An 11,205-nucleotide genomic window follows, 5' to 3' on the forward strand; every position below is an offset into this window, starting at 1 on the left:
CGAAATAGAGTAGTACATTAAGTTCTTATTGCAAATAACATAATAACATAATAAATATCCATAAGTGTCAACAATCAATTCCATAAGAGTTAGAAGATTTACATTTTTTCCAAATTTGTTTACTCCTCTTCAATATTTGGTTCTTTTTTTCTTTGAATTCGGGTGTGTTTATTATAGCATATCTTGTCATACTCAAATGGCAATGTTTCCCAACATCATGAACAAGGTTATGACAACAATATGAACTAATTGTTTCATTGCCAACAAATGTTCCAAAGAATATTTTAGTGCCACAAGGTGCACGTAATTTACCAGCACAATTCTTCAAGTATTTTACTTCAGCTGAAACTGGACTTTCACTTGGAGAATAATTATCTCCAATAATAGGACCCTCAAATGATTTTAGAATTTGAGAATATGAATCTCCTTTTTTCACCAACAATGTAACAATTGCTAGAAACATGATCATTAGATAAAACTTTTTGTTAAAAGTAGCCATGATTTCTTGAGAGAAAACAATAATCTAATAATGGGTATTCAAGGTTTTTTTATGAATTGTGATTAGAAAGTAATTCATGTGACTATATTTATAGTTTAAAATATAGTCTTGATTACATTTATTTTCTTTTCTTTTTCTGTTCAACACTAATAGTAATGAATGCTAACGTTTATGTTCACATTATAACGTGTTTGCATTATGAAAGAAAAGAGTTATGATAAAAATAAATGTATTCATTAAGTTATAGAAATAGTTACGTTATAGATACGATGGTGTATCAAACTGATTATGGTTTTGATAAAGTGGTATAACAATTGAACTGGTTGTTCACTAATTAAACCGCATTAACGATAAAATTAAATATACATATATAATATATTAATATTAATATTGAAAATCAATAAAAACAATATTATTTTTTTTATTAAAAGTTAATTTTAAATAAAAATCGGCTGGTATAACCGGTACGGTTCAATTGAAAATCAACGGGTATGATAATTTTGATCAGTATGATTGTATGACCGATATAATTTTTGTACCATACTAGTGTGAAGTCCGGTTTACTGGTTGAACCAACTAGCAGGAACCAATTTTTATCGCAATGGAGTCAAAAAGTTATGAAGTAGGTCAATTTTATGAAACTCTTGATTGATACATAACGAATAAAACCAACATAATTCAGCATTTAACAGTGTTGGGTCATCAAAAATAAAATGACAAGGTATGCTGAAATCAAACATAACATACAGAATGCTAAATTGTCACAAAGATTAGTGAAGCAAATCCTTCATTGGATCATCATGATGTACTTTCTTCATCCTATATGCTTCCATGTCCTCAGCAGTAACCTGTATCAGCATTAAGATGATTGATTTTAGAATATATATGCAACAAAAGGGACTAAGGAGGGTGCATAGTAAGTGTATATAATAGATAAAAATATTATCAACCATACCTCATCATTCCATCTAACATTATATTTTCGCTTCCTTTCATCCTTTTCTTCTCTCTTTCTTTGCTCCTCCTGTTAAAAACCGGAAAATGAATACATATAGCCTGGATCTAAAATATGATAACTCTGTTTCTACATATAAAGTATTTATAGTATGGATCAATGGTTAAGATCAACAATGTTTTTGGAGTATAACAATAACTAATTTTGCAGGAGTTAGAATACAACACATAAAATGAAACTAAACTAAAGAGAGGCATGTTAAGTTGCAGACATAAGACTGATATTTACCTTCTTGAGCGCATCAGCGAGCAATTTTTCATCGAGGACTAAGTCATCTGGGACATCGGTTCCCCACGTGGCAAGTCTTTTCTCCTCGACTGGTGCACTGTCTTCTGTACATATTCATGAAAATAATTCCAGGTTAATAAAGACGATACTAAACAAATATATTGCAAAAGAAATTCATCCGAGAAAGAAAAAGTGCATCATGAATACAACCACAAAAATGGAAACAGAAACAAGTAACTAATAATAAGAAAGGAAGCGGGTTGATGTATGAACCTGCAGCAGCCTCTTTACGGGCAATGTTAGCTTTCATCAGATCACTTGCAGCCTCAGCAGCCTCTATACCAGCAGCACCAGTGCAATAACTGTTTCGTATTATTTGTTTGCAGCACTTATAGCCCCATTGGTGATCCTTCCACCATGAGCCCCAGACAGTAGTATGGTTGTTGATGTAAACATCTTCATCATACTTGCTTCGAGGAATTGCTAACTCCTGTTCGAAACATCAGATAGATAAGTTTATCTATCATCTTGAAAGGGAGCACTAACCAGAATGCACAATCCTTATATGTTCAAACTAAACTTAATTATGAAATTCTATAGAGTTCACATATGCAAGTTGAAGTTTGAAGATGAACTATAAAAACTTAGAATGTGTGTTACCTGTCCCTTGATAATTCTACCGGCACGATCGTACTCAACTTGCCTCTCACTCTGACCCAGCAGAAGTTCCCTTGGAAGTTTGTCCTCATCAGCTGCATTGCCATACTTCTCTAGAACGGTGTCCTTTGTTTGAGACTTCAATTTGTCCTTCATGACCTTAAAATTCTTGTAGAGCAATTCAGCTTGTGATGGAGCTGCTTGCATGTGAACATCTTGCCCCTTATCAAATGCTTCCCAAGCATGTAAGTTTAATTCCTTGAATTCCAAAGCTTGACCACTATTTCTATATTGGTTATCACCCTACAGGACAAAACCAGATTCAATGCAAATAAAATATTAACAAACAGATAGCTGAAACAACGGTACTATATAAATTTTCTAATTCTTGAGGGTAGTTACCAAATAAAACTTTTCATGTGGATCTGCATCTGGAAGAGGATCTTCACGCATGGACCTGGTCTTAGGATCATAATGTGCAGAATTGACATCAAGATTGAGAAGATATTTTGCAGTATCCTCTCGAATACGTAGGTTCCTGAAAGAAAAGATATTTTAATTCCAATTCATCTAAAGTAAATAACGAAAGTGATAATCTTAAGTTTGGAGACAGCACTTGCATTATTAAAATGATGGTAACATAAAAATTACCTCACAGTTCCTGTACTCCCACCACCAGTTGTACGGACACGCTTCTCAACCTTGGCAAAGTCCATTTGTTTGCTCTCGTCAACCTTCGCCTCATCTACCCTAAGATCATCTTCATCGTCATCCTCTTCACTTGCAACATCTTCACCATTTTGGTCATTCTTCTCTAATTTCTTCAGCTGTTGTTCCTTCAAGTATTTCTTTCGAGCATCATCTCTAGCTTCGTACCTCTCAATGACTCGAGCATAAGTTGATGCGTCATATCCATTCCATCTGTCCCGTTTCCCATCATAGTCAAGCTCAAATGTTTCTATCTTCTCATCAGGGGCAATGTGTTTGTTTGTCCACTTCGCTCCCACTTTCCGTGGTCTATCCATGCATGACTTAGAATCATGTGTCATGGCTCCACAACTACAACAATAAAATGAATATTAAAGCACTGTCTTAATTTTGCAAAGATAATTACAATAAAAGTTGTAAGCTGAGTCAAGACACAAACATGAAAGCAAAACAGCTATACTTGTCGCATACACACGAACAAAATACTAAATTTCGTGAACATTTATCACATATGCATACACACACATTCGAGTGATAATGAGAGATATCACTTACTTCTCACATGCACCTTTCCGATACTTCTCTGCCTGAAATATCTTAGCACCTCTATCATACCATGATTTGGTGTAATTGGGATCAGATTTCCATTTCCTTTGATGTTTCAAACTCTAAAAGAATAAAAAGAAAACAACAAGAAAATGTTAGATTTTCTAAATCAAATTTCACAATTTTATGCACATCCCAATAAAGTAGAGGGGAAAAAAGAAGACTTACCGGTCTCTCGGCATTAAGATACCAAGGTGCAGATGACATATACTGGGGAATGTGGGGATTGATTTCTTTCCCATCTTCATCCACCTCAGCTGGTGCAAGCCCTGCTTTACGCGCTTCCTCCAACTCAATCTGTTTGCGATGGTCCTCCCTCGATTTAAATGCCACTGCAATCCAGCCCCATGTAAGTTTCATAAACATACACACGACGATAAATTAAGGTTGAACTAATTGAGAGAATTATAAGGTGGCCCTATGCACGAGGCTCCTACTTAGTGGAGTTTGAGAATGATATGTACACAGTCTTTACTAAGGCAACAACCTTACAGTTACGCTAAACTCACCCTCTAAATAGAGAGAAACATAGTCACCTTAAAATTACAATTAAAAGAGACAAGTAATCCATTCAACAATGATATAAAAAGTTTCAAACAGATTAGCCTAAACCCAATAGGAAAAATTCAAAAATTCAAAAAGAAGAAAATTTAGATTATTCATATTCTACCGACCCTATGAGTATTATCATCTCAGTTGCATGAACTACTACAAAATATCATTACTTTTTAACTATAACACATGAAAAGGTAACAGCTTTGAGTTGAAATCAAACTAATATTTTTTAATCCTAAATTATTGGACAGAAGCCCCAAATTAATTAATTTTTCATGGAAACTTAATAGCATGGAAATTTTACGTTCTTAGCGATCCAAAAATCAACGAACACAGAACGAGGTAACAACTTTGAATTCAAATCAAACTAGGGTTTCACCTTAATTGAATCGAATGATAGAAACACTGAATTGGAGATAGAAACATTAGAAAAAGAGAATTTGAAAAAAGGAATACCTGAAGCTGTTGCCATGTTGTGAAAAATCGAAGATCCAAAGATGAAAGAAGAAAAGTGGTTGTGAATTGGGCTATCTCAGATTTTAAGAACAAGAACTAATTAGAATATGTTAATTTATAGAATATAATAATCATCGGAAAAATATATTATATCTTAGATTGGGTAGATTGAAATCTTGAGATTATCTGATTTTATAAATTATATAAAAATATCTTATAAGATAGAGGGATTTTTACAATACAATTCATATCAATATTATTAATACCATACCGATTATCAAATTGATTGGAGTATTAATACATTAGTAATGGGTGGTTTACTAATTAAATTGTATATTGGTGAATTTAAATATATATATATAATATATTAATATCAATGTTGAAAAATTAATAAAAACACAATAATTTTTTTTTATTATTAAAAAATTAATTTTAAATAAAAATCAGTCAGGATAATTGGTACGGTTCTGAAAATCGGCCAGTATACCCAATTTTAACTAATATTAACTAATATGTTTGCATGACCAATATAATTATTATACCATATAGGTTTATCAGTTGAACCGGTCAGCACAAAGTATCTTATTCTAATGGGTAATGGCGGTTATGGTATTTGATATCTTTCTTCCTATAAGATGGTGTTTTCATGTTTGATAGAATCATTTCAGAGTAATGGTTGGGCTACCAGTGAGCCCAAATAAATTATTTAAGCATGTTTGTTTAACACAAAAATGGGGTTTTTAGATACTTTATAGTTTTATTGTTCTTATAAGGTTTGGATATAATATAACCATAATTTATTTTGCCTATATGATCTCTTTTAGTAAATATTTCTTTAATATAAATTAGGAGATTTTTTAGAGAAGCTAGACAATATATAGTTTCTTTTTATAACTTTCTTTTAACTCTTGATTTCTAACGAAAGCTCAACGTAGCAAAAAGGTTAGAGCGTATCTTTTTATTGAAATAGAATACTTTTTCATGAAGAAATAAATAGATTGAAAAATATTTTTGTGGGTCATATATTAAGTTTAAATTATGAAGCAATTTTCAAGAATTTTTCGTGAAGTTTTTTTTGTGCAACTAATGATTTACCAAATAATCAAAAAACTCCGACACAATTCGGACAAGGCGTTGATCTAGTACTGTAAATCTCGATAGATTATTGAGATGACCAAAAAGTTAAGGGTTCGATTTCTATTAGTAATACTTATTGGGATGGAAACCATACACTTCAAATGAGATTAATTCTTTACTCATAAGGTAGGAAATTCTTGACACTAACAAAAAAACTCCACAATTGACATATTGGTTTTACATCTTGGTTTTATTATGAGTTCGATTTCAATGGGTTTATTATATAAAGAAAGATTTAGTTTAAATTGAACCTACTCTTACTTAGATGATAATTCAAGCTCTACTTTTAGTTAAATCAATTCAAATTTAAGCTCACACTACTACATAAATTACTTAAGATAAATAGACGTTTGTGAATAAGTATATATTTTACTAATCCATTCAATATAGCAAGAAACTAATATTCAAATGTATCAAAAAAGAAATATAGAACTGTGAATTTTAAGAAGAAAAAATCTTATTTTTGAATAAAATAAGTTGATGTATACATGTACGAAAAGAAAAAGATAGAAAGGTATAAGAAGTGTAGTTTGGTGACTAGGGATAAGCATAAGAGATGATAAGCATAAGAAAAAAGACCCATTCGAGCAATAAATATTGTTGGGAAATGTACCACTATGCCTATGTGAGAAGATTTATAAGGTGAGGTTGTTAGAATTTAAAGGTTGGGTTAGATATGAAAGATAAGAATTGGGGAGAATATAAATAAAGAGTGGGGATCCACTTACTCTAAAAATAAGATTTTTAAACTTACTTCCTATCCTAGCCATTAATCATAGAGAAATTCACTGGTTTGCTAGAATAAAGAGTAAGTTTAAAAAACTTATTCTTAGAGTAAGTGGACCCCTCTCCATAAAGATAAATGAATACAAAAGAACACTAAAAACTAGGATATCTTAGTTTTGTTAAATTAACATCTTATTCTTTCTATGATGTTTGTTTTGTATACCAAATATTACCTACTAACAAGACATTAGTCTATTGATTATCGAGGTAAGGGCCAGACCCAATGAATAGGAGGGCGCAATGGTCACTACAAAACTGAGACATAAGTTTGGAATGTATTAATTCCTTGACTGAGAGGATAATCTTAATAGTACCAAAAAATAAATACTAACTAAACTTCCTCTCTTAATTGGTTTCTCCCTAAAACAACCCACATGTCAGCAATTATATGAGTGATGTTAGATGTATATTTCATCATATTAAAATGCTTTTTGGTCACTTTAATTTGAATATAATTTCAACCCTCTACTATATTTTTGACTTCCAAGCTTCAATTAGTGGAACATATTTGAATTATACAAGTCAAAGTATCTGAAAGCATATGCTATGGAACAGAACTAGTAGCATTAAGGGTCATATTTTGTGGACTACTCAACTTCAAAAGCACACAAATTTAGAAGATAAGAAAATATTCATCCATATTTATATTCACATGTTTCCTAGCAAGTCTTCTCATAAGACTTCAAATCCAAATTGAATTATTTTAAGAATACTTCAACCATAAACATACCTCATATAATAGTACAATAATAAGGTATGTTTATAATTCGCCTACATGTCTTGCTTTTACTGCTATATCGGGAATTAAGAGGTAGGTTCGGGTTCCTGGTATAGGTCACTTTCCTAATTGGTTGGACTGTAGGTGCGATGATTTACTTCATGGGCGAGGTCTCTGGCTCAAGTCCAGGATGGCTCAACTACGTCAAGGAAACGAATAGAAGATGACTCCTTCATACATGTTCCACTTGGCTTGGCTCGGGGGATATAGCTCAGTTGGTAGAGCTCCACTCTTGCAATTGGGTTGTTGCGATTACGGGTTGGATGTCTAATCGTCCAATTGGTAGAGCTCCACATATTGCTTGACGTAAAACATACAGGAAATGTATTTGTTTTTTGTTAAATCTTTTTCATAGCTGGATAGATAATTTGACCTATATAACGTGTTATTCTAGGATTCCATTTCCTAGTACCATAGCCAAAATGAACTCTTCTATCGTATGTTCCAAAGTTATGTTCCAATATCTTTTTGTCATTTAGTTCCAAAAAAAAATTTCGGATTTTTTTTTTGAAAAAAAAGGTATGTTTATGAGCAATAATAAAAGTAAATATGTAGAATTGGTGACAGAAATTGAAACTATTATACATTCCAAAATGGTTTACACATAAACTGAGAAATCTCTATAAAAATTTCCACTATCTGTAGAACTAACAGTTCCTGTTACATAAAGATTAAACATTGAAGAGTAACACTATAGTTGGAGACAAACATAACACCTAAACATATGGAACAGTTCTATTGTTATTGTTGTTGTTGTTGTTGTTGTTGTTGTTGTTGTTGTTGTTGTATGAACCTTCATTTGTTGCTTCTTCATCTTCATTTTCACCTGACATTTCCTCCAATGATTTTCCATTTGGCTCAGGCACCAAGAAAGTAAAGAAAAAGCCTAAGATATTAACCACACCTAACACAATCAGTGAATTCTTCACACCAATACCTGCAGGGTACCCTGCATCTGTTTTACTCTTGTCCTTGTTCTGTGCCAAGTACAAGAATCCAAATGCACCAACTATAGCCCCGAGTTTACCCGATGCTGATGATATTCCGTGGCAAGTGGACCGGAATCTAGCTGGGAAAATCTCTGCAGGGACAACAAATGTTGTAGCATTAGGCCCGAAGTTCGCGAAGAAGAATGTTAGTGAGTAAATAATCACGAAGCCGATTCTGTTATCCTTATGAGTCCAGTGATCGTAAGGAATGGCGAGAGCGAACATGAACACTGTCATGAAGAAGAATCCCATCAATTGTATAGCAAACCTTCCAATCCTGTCAATCAATGCAACTGTGAACCAGTATCCTGGAACTGTACTGCAAAGTGCGATAAGCGTTTGCGCCCTCGCAATTCTATAAACTTCGTCAAGTGCGTTCATTGTTTTGGCCGGAGGGATCCAACCTATTGCGCTGAAAATGTCCTTTTGGAAAAGATTCTGGCTGTAGAATGCAATGTCAAGCAAGAACCATGTGCTTGCAGTGCCGAGTAAATGTAGTCCATGGCGTCGAAGGAATTCCTTTGAAAACAAGCCAAATGATGGTTTTCCCTGTGCCTCTTCTTTATTTGTTTCGGATTGAATCTCGACTTGTAGAACCTTAGACATATCTGCTGCGGCTTGTTTTGTGTTCTTTGCAACAAGTGCAGTGTAACGCGCGGTTTCAGGCATCTTCATTCGCCAATAGTAAGTCAATGCTGCTGGAAGTGCTCCTACCATAACAATTATCCTCCAAATATAATCTGCTTGTGGAACAGTTGAACGAACCGGATCAACCTCATACGACGGAGCATCAAACCTGGCCTTAAACGCAGCCGAAATTATAATCGCAAATATCCCACCTCCCAAAATTCCAAAACCTTGCATAGCAAAGACCGCAGCAATGAACGAGCCGCGAGTCTTCTTATTAGAATACTCGGACATTATGGTAGCAGAAAGAGGGTAATCTCCACCAATACCAAATCCAAGCCAGAACCTGAAAAAGCAAAGAGTTGCCAACACAGAATTTGCACTATGTCCAAAAGAAAGGCCTGAACCAATTGAGCAAATAACCATAATCATCAGGGTCATGCCATAGACTTTTTTGCGGCCCATCTTATCGCCGAGCCAGCCGAAGAAAAGCTGGCCGGAAAGTGTTCCACAGAAGGCTACACCATTTACAGCAGCAGATACATTTGGAGGCAATGTACCAGGCTTCGCTGCGCCATCAACGTGGTAGTATATTCGGCCGAGTAATTTCGTAACAAGCGATATGCAGAACAGGTCATATGCATCAGTGAAAAAACCCATTCCTGCAATGATAATTGCAGTGAAATGGTACCATTGTGTTTTTGCTACATCAAGTGCATTTAGCACATGAATTTGCTCCTTAGCCATAACTAGAAGCCAAAATTATTGTTTCAATCTTTATCAAATTCTTTCCTTCACTGCATAATTGGAACCAAAAATGTATATTAGACCAAACTATGACATCTATGATTAGAAGCATTAAGAATTTAAGCATGATTGATCAACGAAGAATGTTATTAAAGGTCTGTTTACAAGCTGAGTTTCGGAGATGAAAGAATATAAAAGGGAAAGCTTCTGAGCCATCTGAGTGGTGTACTTGATGGCTCTCAAGCCTTTCATCTCTATTTTTTACCCTTCAAAATTCAACTCGTAAACAGAACTAAGTGAAATCGAAAATCGACCGATATAGAGATACAAATGTTATGTTATGGTTAATTTAATTGGTGACTACCATGTTTACTATGAAGAAATTAAGAACATATGATATGAATATTGGTTATACTATACCATCAAAATCACAATTCAAGCTATGACAAATTGAAATTTTTTGTAGAGAAGAAAAAGAATAATTCAAAAAAATGGAAGATATTAACATAGTTTCTAAACTCCATCACAAAAAATTGAAAAGAGAAAAAAAACATGTAGTTAAATGAGATTTTATTCTTCCAAGTTCTAAACCCATTAATCCATGCAAATAGTTGAATAATCTCATTTTAGAAAATTCACAAGTTGAGTAAAGTTACCTCTACTCAAATCATAAATTGCTGATAAAAAAATCAAAATCATAAATACAAAAAAAATGAATATAAACTACAAAATTTTCATATTCTTGAAAAATAATCAAAAATAAAATTAAGCAACTGGTTCCACGTGAAAACCCCATGTCGGCATAAAAAGATAGTGGCATGTGCATGCATGAGATGATGAGAGACCTTATAAATATGAGAAGAATATACTCAACCACGATTTATGAGTTTTATATATTATCATTGCATCATTCATCATTTATGTTTAAATTATTGACTCTTAAAAAAATATAAATGAAAGATAAATGATATACTATGTATAACTCTTTAGACCGTGTATAGATGTTACACTCTATAAATATTAATGCAAAAAAGACAACATGCATGGTGGTTATGTTCATATTTATGGTTATGTTACATTTGAAACAATATTATCCATGCATCTATGATAACTATGAAACAATAGTATTATGATCTAAGAAAATATGGCCATAATTATAGTTATATGAGACAATGAAAATAATAATATTGTGACCATATTTACATTAACACAATGGTATAAAAACAGAATAATATTGTGTGGTGTAACATTTTATTATTAAAACCTTGATATAAGATAAATAAATAGGGACTAACCTGCAAATAGTTCAAGAGAAGTTTATGACTTATGAGATGAAGAAGAGAGAAAGATGAAGGAGTATGTAGAAGTATTTGTGTGAAAAAATAAGGGAATGGAGTGAGAAGGATTTATAGGAAAA

The 11,205-nt window shown here is 33.1% G+C and overlaps 2 protein-coding genes across 5 annotated transcripts; both read right to left on the reverse strand.

Moving 5' to 3' along the window:
- LOC109356991 (pre-mRNA-splicing factor SLU7-A) lies at positions 195-4,833 on the reverse strand. Of its 3 annotated transcripts, none has more exons than XM_019600666.1 (11): positions 4,725-4,833; positions 3,882-4,045; positions 3,663-3,775; positions 3,051-3,458; positions 2,802-2,937; positions 2,403-2,702; positions 2,016-2,232; positions 1,743-1,846; positions 1,455-1,523; positions 1,247-1,347; positions 195-426 (listed from the first exon to the last, which is right to left on the reverse strand). In XM_019600666.1, exons 1-10 carry the CDS (start codon positions 4,738-4,740, stop codon positions 1,270-1,272), a joined length of 1,605 nt encoding a protein of 534 aa, XP_019456211.1. In that variant the 5' UTR covers positions 4,741-4,833; the 3' UTR covers positions 195-426; positions 1,247-1,269. The 3 variants fall into 3 exon arrangements, with proteins under 3 accessions (XP_019456211.1, XP_019456210.1, XP_019456209.1); XM_019600665.1 differs by having other exon boundaries at positions 195-453; XM_019600664.1 differs by lacking the exon at positions 195-426 and having other exon boundaries at positions 1,163-1,347.
- LOC109357355 (inorganic phosphate transporter 1-4-like) lies at positions 7,976-11,205 on the reverse strand. 2 transcript variants are annotated; one of them, XM_019601270.1, is made up of 3 exons: positions 11,084-11,205; positions 8,202-9,838; positions 7,976-8,168 (listed from the first exon to the last, which is right to left on the reverse strand). In XM_019601270.1, the coding sequence occupies exons 2-3, from the start codon at positions 9,786-9,788 to the stop codon at positions 8,142-8,144; spliced, it is 1,614 nt and encodes a 537-aa protein (XP_019456815.1). In that variant the 5' UTR covers positions 9,789-9,838; positions 11,084-11,205; the 3' UTR covers positions 7,976-8,141. The 2 variants fall into 2 exon arrangements, with proteins under 2 accessions (XP_019456815.1, XP_019456814.1); XM_019601269.1 differs by having other exon boundaries at positions 7,976-9,838.

The sequence above is a fragment of the Lupinus angustifolius genome, chromosome LG09, assembly GCF_001865875.1.
Source record: "Lupinus angustifolius cultivar Tanjil chromosome LG09, LupAngTanjil_v1.0, whole genome shotgun sequence".
Taxonomy (NCBI): Eukaryota; Viridiplantae; Streptophyta; class Magnoliopsida; order Fabales; family Fabaceae; genus Lupinus; species Lupinus angustifolius.

Coding starts and splice junctions, on each gene's coding strand:
- LOC109356991 (XM_019600666.1), bottom strand. Junction 3,776..3,881: donor ATCTTAATGCCGAGAGACCG/GTAAGTCTTCTT, acceptor TTATTCTTTTAG/AGTTTGAAACATCAAAGGAA. Junction 2,233..2,402: donor GTAGAATTATCAAGGGACAG/GTAACACACATT, acceptor TGTTTCGAACAG/GAGTTAGCAATTCCTCGAAG.
- LOC109357355 (XM_019601269.1), bottom strand. CDS start 9,788: ATGGCTAAGGAGCAAATTCATGTGCTAAATGCACTTGATGTAGCAAAA.